Source organism: Anas platyrhynchos, chromosome 3 (assembly GCF_047663525.1).
Source record: "Anas platyrhynchos isolate ZD024472 breed Pekin duck chromosome 3, IASCAAS_PekinDuck_T2T, whole genome shotgun sequence".
In the NCBI taxonomy this organism is placed as follows: Eukaryota; Metazoa; Chordata; class Aves; order Anseriformes; family Anatidae; genus Anas; species Anas platyrhynchos.
Genome location: NC_092589.1, coordinates 120,663,890 through 120,683,144, shown reverse-complemented (window position 1 = coordinate 120,683,144; position 19,255 = coordinate 120,663,890). Strand labels below are relative to the sequence as shown.

Sequence of the window (19,255 nt, the reverse complement as noted above, 5' to 3'; positions counted from 1 at the left end):
TGTCTAAGGATCAGCAGTAATCCATCAGTTCACACGGAGCGTGATCCAACAGTTACAAAGGACAGATTTATCTGCTAACTTCATATTTTCTTTGTTATCTTTATTACCTTGTAGAAAGGGTTTAAAGTAAGCCTCACCTTTAACATTTCTTAGGTAAAAACACTCTTTATATTTCTCACATAAAAATCCACAGCAATAAAAATCAAACTATGTATTCACACCAAGCATATGCCTGTGGATCACTGCACAATCCAGACAAGCAACATAAATGCACGGTCTCGTCTGTACATTCGTGTGGATCAAGGGTTACTCAAGGCATACGTGTGGCATCAGTGAATTGGGTACTAAGTGTGTAATGCACTATAATTACCGTATCTTAATACCTTACTACCAATTAAGAGGTATTTTGAATTCAAAAGCATTCATTATAGACAAGAACTAACACTTTTCCAAAGGAATGAAGAAATTGCAACCCATCAAACTAAAGGCACTGCAGTTACTGCCACAACAGCCCTAACAGAGACATATCCCTGGCTCAGCTGCGCTATGAGGGATCTTCATTCTACAGCTGCACGCATCCTCCACTGGACTCCCCAGCCATTCTCCTGCCCTCTGCCACACCAATTTCGTGGCCGTGGGGAGGAGGGAGCTACTCCTGAGTCCATTAGTCCGTCAAGCTTTTTGCTTGGTCTGGTTCAGCAAAGGAATAGAGCACAAAGTAGCATCACCTACTGACCCTCAGATTAATCTTCACTTTGGTGACCTGTTTAAGGTAGAAGGACTACAGAAGAGAATAAGAAAACATACAGTGACTAGTGTGGTGTGAACTTAATTCTTTAAGGCTGCTACACTGCCTGCCACCATGGTCAAATCTTGGACACTTTCATGCTAGTGACCATCTTACGCATCACCAAACTCATACCTGCATCTAGCTGTCTGCTGGCTTGTGCTACACCACGGTGGAACAGGAGCTAAAACACCTTGAGACTGTCTGCAGACAACACTTAGGGCAACTGAAATATGTCAATCTGGCCCATAATTATAGTTTTGTTTTTTAAATATTAGAGACTAAAGCTGAAGAAACCAGAGTATCAGTCAAAAATCACTGCCTCTTTTTAATTGTACACTTAATCTCTATTTATTTTTAAGTTAACAACTACCATTGATGATTATTCTTGCTATACTTGAATTTCATATGGGTAGAATATTCGAAACCATCATGCATGAAAAATTTATGAAGATAAAGAGTAATTATAACTTACGATTACATCTTTTTTGTACAAACCGCAGTTTACAGGCTGTTCGATACGTTGAAAGTCTGATGACATCAAAATTCTGTGCCCCTAAGGATAAAAAAAAGTTTGTGTTTTTTCTTTCCTCTATGACATTCAGCTTATTTGATTACTTCAAAAACGGCATGACTGTTTCTTCACATACATCATCTTTGTCACGTACCCATGACAAAGATTTTCACGAGGTATTTCAGGAAGAAGTCATTTTCAACAGCGTATTAGAACTGAGGTAAGTGTTGAGACTGACAGGAGAGCTCTGAAGTCCCTAAATGGAAGCAATAAATCCATCAAGTTGCAAGCGTGTAAGGAAGAGGACTGCACTGATGTTGGAAGGCTCGTATACAAAAGAGAGAAGAGAAAGAAAAGGGGGGTGGATACTCCTACCACCATCTGCATTGCAGCCCCACCAGGAGAATGCTTTTCTTCTCTCAAATAGATCCAAATAAGGTAAGAAGCAGAAGAAAAAGCAGAGAAGAGAGGATCCTTTCCTCACCACCAACCTCCCACTTCGAGACATTTAAAAGCACGATTATACCTTCAAACAATACCACATCACGAAAGATTTGAACGCTATAACCTATCACCAGCCTGTACCACAACCACCAGTTCCAGCCAGCACTGCAGTTGCTCTGAATGTCACAAACTCGAGCAATTCCAGAAAGTTTTACATGTACTAACCCTCTGCCAAAGACTGAGCAGATCTGCTCATCTGCTGTCCTGAGCAGAGGAGCTGGGGGTGCCCCAGCCCTGGCAGTGCCCAAGGCCAAGCTGTATGGGGCTGGGGGGCAGCCTGGGCTGGGGGCAGGGGTCCCTGCCCACAGTAGGGGGGTTGGAAGTTGATGATCTTTGAGGTCCCTTCCATCCCAAACCATTCTAGGGTTCTACGATCAAATAAGATGATAAATGATGCAGGGATGATAAATGATACTGGTCTAAAGTCCGGTATTGATCATTTTTAATTTGGAAGCAGCCAACAGTCTAAGGCTTGAAAATCCCATTAATCATAAACAGAAATGCCTTTAAATGGGCTCACATTTCAACAGCATTTGTGGCTATGCCCTACAATCAATGGAGTTCTAAGGTGAAGTGAAACAATCCAGTTGCACGTGGGCAGGGGTTTGGATGCACATTGATCCTGCACCTCTTGTTTTCTCACGGGAGCGCATGAAAGAAAGATCTGCTGTAGTGTTTCAGGCTTCTCTAAGAAGTCACAACCTAGATGAGTACAGAACTGAGAAATGGAGAAAACTGTGACTCATACAATCTAAAAGGCTTCTAAAAGACACTTAAAAACAACAACAACAACAAACCCACATCCTGATGAAGTAGGTATCTGACTGCTATATCAGGGGCGGTGCTCAAAGGTGATAACTTATTCACTCCTACAGCACTCTGAATTCAGAAACCAACTTGCAAGCACCTCATTTGAATTACCTTTGTGTTTGCACCCACTGACTCACAGTTGCAAATTTCAAAAATACAGTCTTCTTGCCTTTCCGGTATTTCATGACAAATTTGCAAATACAGTGTCAAAGCATCTGCTTGGCCTCGCACAGACCTGTCCTCTGTCTTGAAGCCGCCGTGAAAGGATTGTTTCTTTTCATCACCAAGGAACGAGGTGAGAAGATTTGTAAAATCAGTGAGGACAATGACCAAGTTCCCAATCCAAGGCTCCCCATGGCAGCTTGCCCAAGAGCAGCACTGGACCAGCCAGCACCTGAGGAGCATCTGCATGACAGTGAGGTGCAGCAAACATTCCTGGATGATTTCACTGTATGGTCTACAGAATCTAGCATCTGATGCATTTCAGGAAAGTTATCTGGCCAAATAACTTAAAGTGAAGTATTCTGATTCAAGACTAGAACAAAGTAACTGATTTTGTGCTTCTTAAGCAATATCCTCAAAACAAAACTCTCAATTAGGGTGCCTGTGCCTACCTCTCAACAGACAGAAAGCACTGGAACAGACCAGGAGCCTTCAAAACATGCTTAGTCTAGCAGAATATTTATTTGTCCAGTCCTTGGCTAGCTTTGCACCCCATATCACAGCTACACGTGCAGTACAGCTTGATCAGCTTTCACCCTCACTTCCAGCCCTTACAGCTTTGATGGCTGTTGGGGCTTGGAGGCTCACCATTCTCTATCAAGACAAATACATATATGAAAAGGTTATTTAACAGCTACATGCAAAAAGAAAAAAAAAAAAAGGTCCATTTTCTGTCCCTCTCTTCCTTGTCACAAGCTCCAACAAGGTCACTCTTCTAACAACCCGAAGATAGACTAGGATGTGTTTTCAAGACAATTGAGCTCAGAATCACAGAACGGTTGCGGCTGGAAGGGACCCCTGGAGACCATTTGGTCCAACCTTCCCCCTCAAGTAGTGTCAGCTACAGAAATCTGCCCCAGACACTGTTCAGCTGTGTTCTGACCATCTGCAGGGTGGACGCTGCAGACCCCCCTGGGCAGCCTCTTCCAGGGCTCAACCATACCTAGGGTAAAACTGTTTTTCTCCTCGGATTCAGAAGGAACCTGCTGTTCTTCAGTTTGTGCCCCCATCCTTGTATCCTGCCAGTGGGCTGACAGGTCTGGATCTGTCTTCTTTACACCCTCCCGTGTGTATTCTGCAGGTGAGAAAGATGAGAACAGCCTGCACAGAGCTGTGACCCGTTACACAGCTCCGCAATACTACAAAACAAGCAGATCCTGGGGCAGCACGTCCAGCGTGGGTGAATGCCATCAGATCTACTTTTGTCTCCCATGAGCAGCCACCTACACACTTGCATGTTGACCTACAACAAACGATCGCTGATCGATTTTGCACATCGCAATATGAAAAGCTCATCTAGAGAGAAAAACATTTATGCATTCACCTTCACAGAGAAATATTCCATCAAGGGACAAAGCTTGAAGACCTTAGATTTCTCATCTGACATATTAAAGAGCTTTACAGAGAAAGGCTGTTCAACGTGCCCATACACCAGCACTTTCACTGATAAAAGCCAGCAAGAACCAGAGCTGCAAAAAAACAAAAAAACGCCTTAGAACAGATCATTCTTCTGATTATTTATATATCTAGTACACAATCAGAAGAAGTCTGAATATTTTCATTAACAATTTAGCCAAAGCTAAGAACTAGCAGGTCAATTTCTGTTGAATAACAGCCACAAATAAGGCTGCCAGGGGAAGTCTTTGAAGACAGCACTCTAGCCAGACATTATGGGTGCTTCAGAAGAAATCTTTTGCTAAAGTAGCTATAAAGGTATCAATTTGCAAGGTAATTAGAATATCAAAGTAAGAATCAGATGACTGAGGACTGGATTAACAGGCTCTTCATCAAATTAGTATCGAAGAGAAAACCGTATGGCCATGGGTGGTTACTAACAAGACGCCACTATCTGTAGGAACACACCTAGCTGTTCCTAAGCGATGGCAAGCCAACAACACTCTGAAGATAAAAGATAAATTTAATGCTCCAGCGTATCAGCCAAAGCTTTTCCAGAGGTGAAGTGCTATTATCAGTTTACAAGATCCTAATGAGATTTCACCTGGGATATCGCGTACAATTGCAGTCGTCTTTGCTGAAGTAGAACTGAGCAGAGGCAGAGAAGGAGATGAGGTGTAGAGCAGGGAGGCTGCAGGTGTTTGCTTGTGCCCTCTGCTGAACAAGCCACAGAGGGATATGACTACAAACCCAAACCCAGCTGGAAAGGTGGGGAGAAATAGTGTCCGAGACAGCTCTCACATGAAAGGGAGCAGATATAAATTAGCCAAGAATTAAATTGCTCTTGAAATTATAAGACACTTAAAACCACGGTAAGAACGATGCTCTGGAAATCCTCCAAAAAAATAGTAGCACTAACATACAACTTGTTTTAAGACACTCGTCAGCCTATATTTGGGATTACAGGATGTGCTTGCCTAACCTAGGAGTTTCATTCAGTCCCATGTTTCGATAGGAAAGTAAAATAATATGATGACACGCAAACGTACAAGCTTTTACATCTAATTACTCATACCTACGAAGGCTATGTCTCATTCCTTGAATCTAGATTATCTCTAGACAGGCACTTGATTTGTAGCAACAATCACAGCCTATCTTTCAGAGAATGGTCCCATACAAAAAACCAACCCCCTGAAACCCTCAAACTGTTTCACTTCAAAGCCACACTAATGTTGTGGTGCAATTTAAGGTAAAAGATGACCTTTTTATCATTATTTATTTTAGTAGCTGTCCACAAACCAGATTCAGAAATCACCACATACAGGAAACATGAATGTTCCCTAAAAAAGAGCTCTGCATAACCTAGGAATGTGAGACTCTTTAGGCAGCTGTGACCCACCTCTTGTGCTCTCCTCTTCACCAGCACCCAGAATGATTTTCACTGGATGAGGCAGTGGTCTTGTGGAAACAAGATGTAAATGACCTGGCAAAATTCTAAAAATGAAGCTCTCGGTAAAGAAGAAATGATATTATCTTCAAATTTCGTACTTACTCATCTCCATGAACAGCTGTCTCTTCTCCGCCATTGTCCTCCTCCTCTTCCCACTCTCCTCAATCATCCTGAGGACAAAAATCGCAAACACTGTTTGTGCTAGAATTTGTTACAAGAGCAACTTACTGCAAACAGGATTATTGCATTCCTCAACCGAAATAGTTTGGTTATATTTGGTAAGTGAGACCAGTAGAAAGAAACAGTCATCTGTCTGTAACTACAGCATTCCACAGCAGAGAGAACTACTTCGTGCTTTTTTAACACCTTGCATACAAATATGTAGCAATATTATGCAAAGTCCTAGGAAGTTCAGAGATTTTGTCTGCAAAACCCAAAGCAAGACAGACCTCTCTACAAGCAGCTAAGCCAACAATGCGCAGAGCCCTACAGATCCGCAGCTTGGGCTCTGGTTTCATCAGGAGGAGGCACGCTGTATTCCTCTCCCTTAAACTTGTAAAGATTTATTTAACTTTGACACCTCCAGCCCAAAACAAAGGCCCCACACTCTTAGGAAAACAGGTTAAAGATACAACTTCGAAATAGTGCAACGTACACCACAAGGTAAGGAGGCACAGGACAGTTTAGTACCTCCTACAGCTTATTTCGTTCTATAGCCCTAAAAGACAAATACTGAACTTCAATCAACTGCGGCACGAAAATAAGTGACTAAATTAAGCATTGGTGCAAATTTTCACTCAAAATTACTACATTATTCTTTCGTTACCCGATTCACCAACTATTTAAGTGTTTTTAAAATTAATATATATACGTATATATGCATCTATATATTAATAAATAAATAAAACACCAATCATTCTACAATCACACCAGAATCCAGCTCTTAGGGAGATCGCCAGCTCATCCTCGTGCAGCACGGCAGGACAGATTTCATTAGGCTTAAATGTCAAGCCAGGAACAGAAAGTCGCATCTTGGCACTTAACACACACTCCCTGATTAACAGCATCCCTCAGTAGTCCTCCAATGCCTGTTAATTATTTTCCAATAAAGATCTCAGCATATATTCGTCTTGGAAGCCACCAAAACCTTTACCTTTACCAGTTCATAAAATGAAAACAGCTGCTTGGTTGTGTAACATAACCTGCAATACACTACTTTGTTATGTTTCTGACTTGAGAAAAATCACAGGCTCAACCTATGTGTTCTGGTTTTTTGTTTGCTTTCAAGGAAAAAAAAACAACAAAACACAATGGCCTTTTTTCATACATGTAAGAGTTCAATTTTCGAACTCCTTTCAATAAATTCATGTCATTAAGTTAAATGTGCATCTGCAAAATCAGCACCTTGTCTTCTCAACCAAGGCTCTTCGCCACGCATTCTCTCAAGCTGTGCACCGAAGCACCAGTTCCAAAAGCCAAACTCCAGGACATGGTGCCTATGGGATTCACTGTGTTCACCCACATATTCCTGCTACCCTCACACACCGCCCCAAGCCTAAGAGCAGTTTTTCAGTACTAATATCCCTTTACTTCCCCATCCCATGAAATACGTGTGTCATCTTGAAGAACACCAGTGCCTGCACCAGTGAGCAGCTCTCTTGCAAGCACCTCTCTAAATTCCACAACAGATGGACTCCGAGGGGTGGATTAATTACTTGGTCTCTTAAACTGTTTTTAGTGAAGACTATTTTATGAAGACATAAGGCACAATACCACTTGAATCTTCTGCAACAGCAAAAAACCATCACGATACCGTTAACATCTGCCGGTCCTTGGGCTAAAGCTGCACGTTGCATCGAGTGCTGCAAATAATTGTGGTGCTGTTAGGTAGCGTGTACACATGAAGCCAAGATATTTCCGTAACACCAACCTCTTTCCCTACAGACAATGCATTGCTTTGCAGTTACCAGGATTTTTATTTATTTATTTATTATTATTTTACGAGGTCATTCAGGCTGCATGGACCACGGCTACGGAACAGTGCCCTACGTAATTCATACCCAGATTAGTGATGCTGACCAGCATGCAAGCTTTTAAAGGAGCTAGCACCATCCTTTATTCTCTCTGCAAAGCAAAAGCGTCTCATCTGCCCAGTGATGCCCTTGAAATGGGATGTGAACAAGCCAACTGGCCTCTCCACGCTCAGAATGTGCGCAGATAAACATTAACTATGATTAACACAGCCCGACTGACCACAACTCAGGAACTAATCACGTGTAGATTTTTCAGATGTGGTCGAAACGTGGTCAATGCAACTTGACCACGTAATTCTGTAATAATTCTGAACACCTGGTCAATGGAACCGTTCTCATTCTGTCACAGAACTTCGGCTTTTGACCCGAAGCCTTCCGGAACAGTAACCCTGATCAACTTGTTGGACGGCAGTAACAGAAAATCCAGATAAAATGATTAAAGGGGGTTGGATGAAGGAACATACTTGGTCACACTTAAAAGCATTAATCGTTTTATTACTGTTCTAATGAGAAAATAAAAGCTTCCAATAGGGCCAAAGCCAGCTTGCCAAAGCAGTGTCGTGTCTCCAGGAGGAGCCCAAAGCAGATGCCCAGGGAAGAACACGAGAAGAACCAGGGGTGCTTCCAACTCCAACTGCTCTGTGATGGAACTGGAAAAGCCTTGGGCAGGAAAGCACAGAATGAACAAGAAATAAGGACAAAGCTGGGGGTCGCAGCTCTGCACAGGACTAGCTGGAACGGCCGGGAGCAGCAAGGCATTACACGTGCGGCAGTGTTTGATGTGAACCAGCTGAAAGACGAGGGGTGAGGATCACAACTGCTACAGGCAGCAGAAAAAACAGCTCTTCCAAAACACAGTTAACTCAGAATTTAAGTTTTACTGTAACAATGGAATGTAACTAAAGGCATGTGACCTGTTGCTGTTCACACATCTGCTGAGGCTTCCTGAAGGTGTCAACTGCTACAAAAGTTGGAACTTCCAGGTGAAAAGCCATGCAGGAATCAACACTGATTCAGAAAATTAAATCATAACAGGATTTTATATTATAACTACCCTGCATGTTAATCAGACCTTTATAAGAACAATGCTGAATATATCATAGCACATGTGCCAAAGGAGAAAGACACAACTCTGTGTAATCTTACATGCCTCTATACTGGACAATAAAATAGCAAACAAAATCCAACTACTAACGGAGTCCTCCTAAACTTCCCAATCATCAGCCTGCATTCTTCAAGATTTCCTTCAGCAGACACCTTGTTCACCCTCTGGTCATTATCATTTGTGATGTTTAGGACTGTGAGAGAACAGAGTTAACCTGGGAACAGGGAGACCCCAAGGAACATACCCCTGACTCTTCAGCTGGATTTCTCTTCTGGGCAAGAACGTAACCTTGCTCTTACAGAAGAGAGGGGTCCTTCTCCCCTCCACTCCATACTGACGTGTTCTTAGCAGTAAGACAATGCATCAGTCTGGTTTTGTTTTGCTACCCCTTTCCTCACCCCAGTGTTTTCCAAGTTAAACATCTGTGTTCTGCGAGATGAAACCAACCTGTGGGTCTTTTCCTGCTTGCTGCTAACGAGACACAGAAGACACGGTCACATTATTGCTATTCTCACAAAATGCCCCGTTTGTCCTTTAACTAAAAAGCAGTCTGTGCAGATAACCGGCTCTGCTTCTGGTCACGGTGATGTGACAGTGAGTCTCCACGGTCTGTCCTGGATAATTTCTGTAGGTATTTCTTCCTCAAAAGAAGCTGCTCTGTAACCTTGAGCAATCTGGAGAGGACACGTGCATTATGACAGCCCTCATTTCACTTAAGGACTAAGAGGATGTTCAACCACTGCCTTTTTTCCTTAGAGGCTGCTAACAACTTCAGTTGAATTTGCATGCCAGAGCCAATCCTTCTGGCTGGATGTGTCCCAAAGTTTCAAGGATTCTGAGAAGCACGGAGAGCTGGAAGTAAAAGCATGTTCTACAGGTTCTGGTCTTCACATCAGTCCTGGCTCTGATAGCACGGGCTAAATTTACACTCTCTATCTACCAAAGGTGGAGGACTTGAAAGGCAGAACTTGCAAGAGAGCGCACAGATGCTCTGTTGAAGTCTGACTCAGAGTTTTCTCCCTGCAATAGCAGCACAGTGCTTGAATTTAAAGCGAGTGTGGTGCTGCTTCCACAGCACACAGCTCTGCTTTACGTCAGGAGGCAGAAACCTTGTTAAAGGAAACACAAAATCAGTAAGACGAACCCATTACTGGCAAAGAGCTTATCTTTTATCTGCCAGATAAGTTGGCAGAGGTGCTAATACTGAGGTCTAAAAGTCTTAACAGGCACGTATGCGGGAGGTGAAACCAGAAAGGAAGGTGTTGAAGTTCCTGCTGAAGCCAGCATCTGATGCTGTGGGTCGCATTTACTCATTTAACTTCAGAGATAGTGAGAGCAAACCGCAACCTGCTCCAGTTTCAGCTCGTGCTGTCATCAGGCATGTGCTCAGCTGATGTCTCCAGGCATTCAGAGCAGAGGCAGAGGCTGTCAAAAATTACTGAGGTGTAGTATTATAATATTTATTATTTTTTTTACTACAACAGAAAGAGTTGTACTAAGACCTACAGGAGGATGAGTTCAAGTTGCCTATTATTTACATTTATAATGTTGAGAATTAGCAGGAAGTATGTGCACTAAAGTACAATAGTCACTAATGAAACCACTTATATTTATACATGATTCTTATTGAATGTTCTAAAAAAAAAAAACAGAACATTCAATGCAATCACTTATTTGTATATACTCATTGCAAAAAAAAAAGTAAGAACAAAACAAGTACCTTACTAAAACATCGTGTAGGATGTTTTGTGCAGACCTTCAAAAAGAGTTCTCATTTATCCATTCCTCTCTTCCCTCTTCCAATAACACTGATTGCCTCATGAATTACCTCTATGACAAAGTTAGTATGAAAGATAACATAAATTCCATACTGATACAGCTGGGAACTGCTACTGTTACTGTCACTATTTGATCAATCTGCAGTAGAAAAGTAAATCCAAACATTTCTGTTATTCTTTTTCCCCCCTTTTCTTTGTTATATTCCATTCTTCTATTCCACAGTTCTCCCTTTTCTTTACCTTTGAAAATTCTCTCCCACTCCTACAATGCATGCGTGCATTATGTTTTTATAGCCGGCTGGATAAAAACTAATGATATAAATAAAAAAGTGAAACCTAACAACAGTTCTTCTCCTCTATTTGCCTTCACAGGTCCAGCCTCTGATGACACTAGCACACGTTTCTGTGGTTCTGGACCACACTCACAGCTTCAGCACAAGACCGAGTGCCAGCGAGCCCCCTCAGGAGGGCGTTAGGCCAATACTACAGGACCTGTTTTAAGAGGTTTCGCTCTTCTTGGAGCTCATCAGCTGTAGGTAACGGCCTAAATAACATTTTTTTCTTTTCGGATCAGTGGGAGGAAGACTGCGTAGTTGATTCAGCTAAGGCAGCAGCCCTGGCTCTTGCGCTAGCTACAGCCACACGTTGTTCCCCCCAGCCCCTCTCACACACATCTCCCACCCCGTTATGACTGCAGACTGCAAGCTGCCATCCTGGTTCCACATCCCCACCTTTGGTGTCTCCTCGCTGCTTCCTGATTATTCTAATTTACTGACTAAATCAATCAGTGTCTTAGCTAGAGAAGTCTGTTGGCTATTTTCTTGTTGTTTATTGTTTTCCTTTTTTTTGTTTTTTGTGGAGGGGAGGAGTCTTCAAATATATATATTTTTTTTAATCTGGTATTTCCACCTGTAAGACAACCTCTCCTAAAGAAAACTTTATGACTTGGTAACTGTTTTGCTGCCTCATCAGCTAACAGGAGAACAGAGAAATACAAGTTTATTTATGAATTATTAAATTTGAGTTTGTTCAGATTCCTGATGTTACCTTTTACTAGCAGAAATAATATTTGATAGCACTGCTAGAAGACTGCAGTTGCTATGTGAGGATAAAATCATATTTATCCTTATTTATGTTCAGTAAAATTTGTAATTAAAAAAATCAGAATACCACACTGGGATGTATGTTGATCTAAATGTGCTAGATACACAGTGAAACAAGTTTAATAATTTTCTGACAATTTTCTAATTAGAAGGAATCCACCTTCACTGGTGCTATAAAGAAGAGTTTACATCCCCTGTCAGTTCCTTTAGTTTTGAAGATTTTAACAAACCTGTCACTGAGCTGAAGATATTGAATAAAAAACTAGGGCATATCTGTGCTTGCAGAAAGAAGTTATTGCTGTCACATCTGCTTTAGGACTTCATTCGTTTTGGGCTTCTAAATTTCAACAGCTTCAATCTTCATTTGATTTGAATAATTTTAAATAGTTTGGTTTTGTTAAAGTCTAAAAATGAATTTATGTAAAGTACAGAGGAGCCTGTATTTACTTACCCTAGGCTGACCTCAGTAAAACAATACTGAAGTATTTTTTCCTCTTTGCTTTACTAAGACTTTGAACCAGAAACCAAAGATTGATCATTCCTTCACCTCTTGCTGTCCATCTGCACACCTGCTGTTGTCCTACTTTTTTGCTCATTTCTTCATTTTTCATTCTGACTGGGTTCATAGCCTGACCTCACTTTAATCAGCAAGCATGAATATATGCAATGATCAGAAGTATTCCTTCATTCCACTATGCCTGTCATGAGGAAAATGGAAGAGATGTAGAAGTTATCTCAAGGGGGCATATTTAACACATCTGGATCAAAACCCAGGGAGAAAAAAAAAAAGACAAATTGCTTATGCCAACAGACCAAAACCATCAGCTTTTTAAAGTGTATTTTAAACTTTCTGATAATTATTCTACTTTAACTGAGATTTCAAATGCTGCTCCCATCACTGAACAGAGTTCATTAAAACCATAAATAATTGCACACAAAACTATTAAAAATACTTTAAATGTTGCTTCAGTTTCTACAGGAACATGAGTAACAGAACATCTTTGAAAAATGGTACGTAACTTCTAGTCCATAGTTTCCTAACAGAAAGCTCAAATGCTTGCCAAAGATCTTCACAAGTCAGAGCTGGCTCCAGTCTAGGAGGGTGTAAGTAAAAAAAAACAAATAAAAAAAACACTGGACTAAGACCAAACTCATATTGCATTTCATTGCAAACAAACTTACAGATCAATGGGGTTGTTTGTTTAAAAAAAAAAACAAAAAAACAAAAACAAAAACAAAAAAAACAAACAAAAAAAAACAAACAAAAAAACACACGTAGCAGATCAAAACCCATGCACATACCATGCAGGGCATTTCCTTTAAATTAATGGGCAATCAAGTTTGGAAGAAAAATCAGTGCTAAGAAATAAACACCTCCCTACTCCATGCCTTGCCACTTCTGTTTAAGCTGTTAAGATTTTTGAGGCATAAAATGCCATCTGCTTTGTTTGTACAGCACATAGCGTGCAGCAACACGCTCAGCTGCTCCTCAGGGCTTTAATTCACGACCACAGCACCGGTCTAAGTCCCGGCCTGAGACCAGCAAGCTCATCTTCCCAGTTAGGAAGAAATTCATAAACAGAGATTCTACTAGATCCAAGTTAAAGATGGAACACAAAAATGTTTAATCACAGATTTCTTTCCAAAGTTGGACGCTATTTTGAAAAACAGCTCTGGATTACCTTAAGACAAAATACAAAAAATTCCCATCCGGGTAGAGTTCCAGTCCACCTGAGTCACCGTAGTGTTTAAGCAGTATAACACTTCAGCTGAAGTGTGTAACTGCTGTTCCAGGCACTGCACAAATAGAGCAATCCCTGCCCCAAAGACCTCACAGGGCCAGTGCAAGGCCAGAGACTGGCTGATGAGGTGAGCCATAAGCGTGGAACATCAGTTGCCTACATACTGCAAAGTTCTTGAGTTAAAGTTTTTGAAGCTGCAAAAGCAAAGAAAGCTTTAAGAGAACACGAGGCAGATTACAGGCATGTATCCATACACGTGCAGTTCTAGTAAGAGGGCATCCTTAAGCACAAGGAACAGGAAAACCACAGGCTGTTAAGGACAACGCTGCATGTTGAAGCATGCATTGTACAGTCAAATCCGTTTTCCAGCAAGTTAAAGGAAGCGTACACGGATGTTGGGCTCAAGGTGCCCAGAATACAAAAATGCTTTTCTTTAACCAGAGATCACACGTATTCTTCTTTATTGCCAGAAAGCCTGAGGAACAAAAATGATTTCTACAACTCGCCCTGTTATTTTGAGGGTTGAGTTCAAAGTGACACCTATATAGACTTACCGTGAGCCCGCAAACAAAAATGAATTGAGCAGCTAAAATGTTTTCCTCAGAATAAAGCACTGCTAACGCTGGGTAAGATAAATGAAATATTACCCCATGGTTTTCAAGCAGTAGGAAGTTAGAAGTACCCTAATCAATAGTTTAACTCTCTCTCAGGAAGGGAAGATGCCTTCTTTGTACCACTGGAGGGGATTTGTGCAGCCTGTGCTTCCTGGCTTTCCCAGCCTGACCCCTACAAGCCCCTGCTAACCTGCACGGCTTCCCAGAACTGCTTACTAGAGCAGGAGAGAAGCCTGAAATCTTCACGAAAATGAAATATTTATTAGGAAATGCTGTTACATTTTGCCCTTTTCTCCCCACCTAGAGAAGTGGAATGAGCACGAGGAGTACCGAATGCAGCAGCAGCAGGATAACACGCACAGGAGGGCATTGACCGAAGGCAAACTAACCCTGTTCTCCAGCTCACTGGGTGAGACCACGAACGCTGCTCTCCTCCCAGCCCATCCCCATCAGAAGGTAACACCACTCGCAGTACGTCACCACCTCCACTTTCCTATCGCCTGCTACCATCTTCACCATTCAGTGCAGTAACTCATGAGACCTTCCTGCCCCGTGCTCCAGATTAAAAGTTTCAGCCTGTAAGGAGAAGGTCCCAAACTGCTCCTTCGGTGCACCTGTAGAGATGGTCGATTCCAGTCAACAGGCAGTGACAAACACCTGGAAACAGGCTATTTTTGGTACCACAACTGGATTATGGAAAAAAAAACTTATCCAAGGTTTCACTCTTCACATAAGGATCATTTTATCTCCTGCATTAATTTAACATGTAAAGATATCCTCATTAACCTCATGAATCTACAAAGTTGTCTTTATCTGTTAAACAAGTGTTACAGGTTGTTAAAAAAGTATCAGAGATGAATGTAAATTTCTGGTACCACACTGACTATAAAGGAGTATCTGCTGTTTGTCACGGTCAACAGGAAAATGAACATATTTATAGTACCACATATAAGAAAACCTGTTTTGTTTTTTTTTTTTTCCAAAGTGTCAGAAGCACCTGGCACCTACTTTGGTCTAAAAATATTGGCTGTCCCCAAACTAGTTGTCAAAACCATCAGTGCCTCCCTACTGCCTCATTATGTCTTTGATGTGATCGTTCTACTGAAAAAAAACAGTAATTAAAAGACAAGATTCTATAAGCACTGCTAAGTGTTACATAAACAAACAAACTCAAGGACTGCTGTTGTGCTTGTTACGTGGCGCTCTGCCTGCCCCAGAAACACCCACCTCCTGCACACAACCCCACCACAACCTTCACACCCCGGCAGCTCCATTCAGCACTCCTTGTTGGGCCTCTCAAGATACGCAGGCTTGCTCAAATTCCACGCTATTTTAAAAATAAATATTTTTTTTTTAGCTGCATACATTAGGTGACCAGGACAAGAAACATTTTAATGTGCATACCTCACAGCACATCTGCTTCCACATAGTTTGCTGTCTGCTCTGCTACACACCTGCAGGTTCACAGTATGTTAACTGCTGTTGCTGCCCAGCCAAGTTTTAACATTTACTGCTGCCCGAGGTTTCTCCTCGTAGTCTATTCAGGTGTTACAAGAAGTTGACCTCCATGCATTAAGCCAGAATACACTGGAGTAGAACTGGAGACTTCCCTTGCTTCCCTGCCTCCATCCAACTTCTCACGTAGACCATATTCAAGAATTTCCTTCTAGAATTTTCGGTCCTTAATATTCAGCACTATGTGCTCTTTTATTTCTGCTCTGACGTACGTGTCTGTAACATGCAAGAGAACTGTTAGATCCTGTTTCAATCACCTATGATTCAACATCCCCAGAATCTGACCAACTTTGAACAGAAATGAAGATTCTTCTTTAAGAAAGGAGGGATAAAATAAGGCAAGTAAAACATCACCAACATTTCTTACCCCTCACTTCTAAAAAACTAAGAGCTTTTATCTCTCAGCTATGTCACTGCTTCTGTTTTGGAAAATATAAGATAGGGACTAAGCTTCCCCCCGTCTGCTTTATGACAAACCTCCTTCATCCCTCCACCTCATAAATGAAATAAAAAGCAGCACTTGAAAGCAGCAAGACAGATAAAGACTAAAAAAATGTTGCATTTACAGTCAATGCTTACAGTATAGCTGGTATAACTTCAAGTGTTTCATAACTACAGCACACATTGCATATGTATATCTCAATTTCAAAAAGTTTAAGTATCTGCTATTGTAATTCCACTCATTTTCAAACAGATAAAATTGGCCAAATGAAATTCCACAACTGATACTGCATTCTAAGGTCTCTTACTATGCCTTCCATATTTAGGTCACCTAAAATCTTCCTTGGTGTAAGTATTCTTTTACAGATCTGTATTACTTCAGCACAGCTGAGAAGTTAAAATACTTTTGTTTTTTCTGGTAAGCCTTGAAAGTCCACGGGACTGGAAAATATCCATGAAACTATTTAAGTTTAGCCACAGTTTATCAGTAGAAACCTGTTTAAACACTACATCAAACACACGCTATACAATCATGGTTTCTTTTCCTTAGCGCTCCAGGAAAAAAATGAAATATTAACTTAATACAAATGTTACGAACTCAAATCCTTATCACCAAATAGCATAATCCTGAAACCACAGAGATGATAAAAAAAAAAATTAGCAGCGATAATAGCAGGAGAACCAGGCTGTGCTCCGAGTGGAATTCTAAGAACCAGCCCTCTGTGCCTACAGGGAAGTAGCCTCCGTTTCTATTCGGTGATCACAATGGCACAGATGTGGCAGCCTGTAGTAAGAGAACTATAGAATCACAGAACTATTCTGGATGGAAAAGACCCCTAGAAAAGATCATTTAGTCCAACCTGTAGCCTAGTACTCAAGTCCACTCTACTTCTACATCTACAAGTTTCTTGAAGACCTCCAGGGACGGTGACTCAACCACTTCCCTGGGCGACTTGTTCCCATGCTGCACAACCTCTGCAGTAAAGGAACTTCCCCTAATACCCAACCTAAATTAGTTACCTTTCCTTTTAAAAGTTATAGGGAATTATATGCAAGGAGCTTTACTAGAAAAGCATCATTTAGGTCCCAGAAAGGCTTGTAAATGACCGGCTGCATGAAGGCAGACTCTCTGAGGTACACAGACTGAACGTACTGCGCCCACGTGCACCGTGCTCCCTGTCATGATGCCAACTGCTCCTCAAGCCACTGGTTTACACTTCAAGACTTGACATTCTCTCCCTTTCCAAAAACTGTCACTATACTTCCACAACATGCAGCAGATAATGTAAGACCTTGGTCAGCAGGAATTTTAAGTTGGTACTCGTAATGCCACCCTGAGGTCCTAAGTGGGTAATATAATTAAAAAGCATAATTTTTAAATGTTTATCAACTCTTCATGATACTGCAAAAGCCCTTCTTTTTGCATCACGGCTTCTTCGTAAGTTTTCCATACCATTCAGCACTTAACGTTAATTTCTATCACTATTGAAATGTTTACACTCTGTGATAAATGAGAAGTCTGAACACACTGGGGGCAGCACAGACACATACAAAGGAGTTCACCATTCTGAAACCATTCTGGACACCTACAGCCTAAGGCAGGAGGCAGAACGCTGCAAACGAACAGTTTGAGCCGATGCTGAGCTGCCCACAACAGCCTAGATGCAATCGTGGCTTCTGTATTCCCAGCAAAGAACTTTAATGGACATCGGTAAATGGGGGCCACACGGTTCTTACACAGAGACCTGCTGGGTATGTCCTCCTAACTGAGAGATCACAACAAGCAGGTGACAATACCTGGCAAAAAAAGTCCCAAGCACCTGGAAAGGAAGTTCCCTTCCTGGTCATGAAGGAGAGCTCAGCTGCAGACTGGGAGTATATCATCGAGCAGCTACACAACGAAGGCAAAAGTCCTGCGTATGACAAGAAGCAGACACCCAAGGAAGATTTAAACGGGGCAACACAGCCAAAGCAACAACCCAACCACCTGGGAAAGCTGGCTCTGGAGCAGCACCCTGGACAGGTGAAAGTACAGCAAGACTTCAAGGGTCACAGAAAGGATTTTGCTGGAAGCATGACATGAGCCGAATAGCCTGGAAAATAACTTCGGGCAGACTGCAGCACAGACCAGAGATTGCCTCTGCAAAACACTCGTTCTGATGAGAGGTCACTGCTTGAACTGCGCTACCCTGCCTATAGTGATTAGCTCTCCTCTTTCCAGCTTCCCTAAAAAGAAAGGCTTGTCAGTAACATTTCGCCCTTTTATCCAAATTCTCTGCTCATCTACAATATCCTTTCGAAAAGAGGAAACAGAAAACAGTTGTCTTAAACTGCTGCTTTTAGGTTACCTCCACTTCTTCAAGTGCACTTCATAATATCATTTAGCAATATAGGACCACGTACACTTCCCAAGAAAAGAAAAGAGTAAAATAAAACACAATTATTCGGGCCAATTTCTCAAATTTTACAACCTGTATTGAGGATTTTATCTTTTTGAACCAGGCACATAGAACGCTTTGCCTGAGCAGCCACAACAGACAGCGCCTCAGAACGTGGAAGCTCACACAGTACAGTGTCAATTTCAGGAACCTGAGTAAGAAACGAAAACTGAAAGTTCAAGACACTTTTAAAGGGCAGCAACTCACAGCTATTGAGCAAGCTCTTAACAGCTCAGATGCTATCAGACGTGCCTCCTCCAGCAGCACAGACACAGCTCTCAAAGCACGCTTGTGCCACCCAGACCACCCCGGGCAGCTCACCAGTCCCCTCAGAAAAGGGAAGACACTGCTACACCAGTGCTCTCCATATTACAGAGGTTCTCCTGGGTCTTCATAAAAAATTGATTAGGTTTCACCTTCCCCAGCTATGGGACGCGTTGCACAAGCAACGTAACCGCCTTTTTGTTTAAACTACAGCACAGCACCTCACAGGGGAACATTCACGCGTGTCAGTGACCCCTCAGAAACCCCTCGTTCACACCATAAATGAAAAACTTTGGTGTTTTTGAGTGTGAATGAGCAGAGGCACCACAGCTACCTCACGTCAGGTCCTGTGCTCGATGCCGCGGGTCAGCCCCGACCCGTCACACACCTGAGTTACGTGGAGAAGTCTCTCAGGGCAACTCTCGCTTTCCTGGGCTCAGCTCCTTCTTCGAACATTTACGGACAACCTAAAAAAATAAAAAAAATAAAAAAGGAGAAAAAAAAAAAGAAAGTTCTGTGGAAAAGCCAGGCTTTTTTTCA

General features: G+C 41.9%; 1 protein-coding gene across 13 annotated transcripts in view; it reads right to left on the bottom strand.

Moving 5' to 3' along the window:
* The window catches only part of DTNB (dystrobrevin beta), a 194,579-nt gene that overhangs the window by 174,926 nt on the left and 398 nt on the right, over nucleotides 1-19,255 (bottom strand). For 9 of the 13 annotated variants that reach the window (XR_011808652.1, XM_072036665.1, XM_072036670.1 and 6 more), the window contains exons 2-4: nucleotides 19,104-19,182; nucleotides 5,785-5,852; nucleotides 1,263-1,343 (exon numbers count right to left, since the gene is read on the bottom strand). Coding sequence is in view for 11 of the 13 variants with exons in the window: in XM_072036665.1 (XP_071892766.1) it covers nucleotides 1,263-1,343; nucleotides 5,785-5,851 (148 nt within the window). In the remaining 2 variants the exon portion in view is untranslated. Of the gene's footprint in view, nucleotides 1-1,262; nucleotides 1,344-5,784; nucleotides 5,853-15,461; nucleotides 15,789-19,049; nucleotides 19,183-19,255 lie in introns of all 13 variants that reach the window. The other 4 variants (XM_072036667.1, XM_072036669.1, XM_072036668.1 and 1 more) reach the window with 3 other exon arrangements.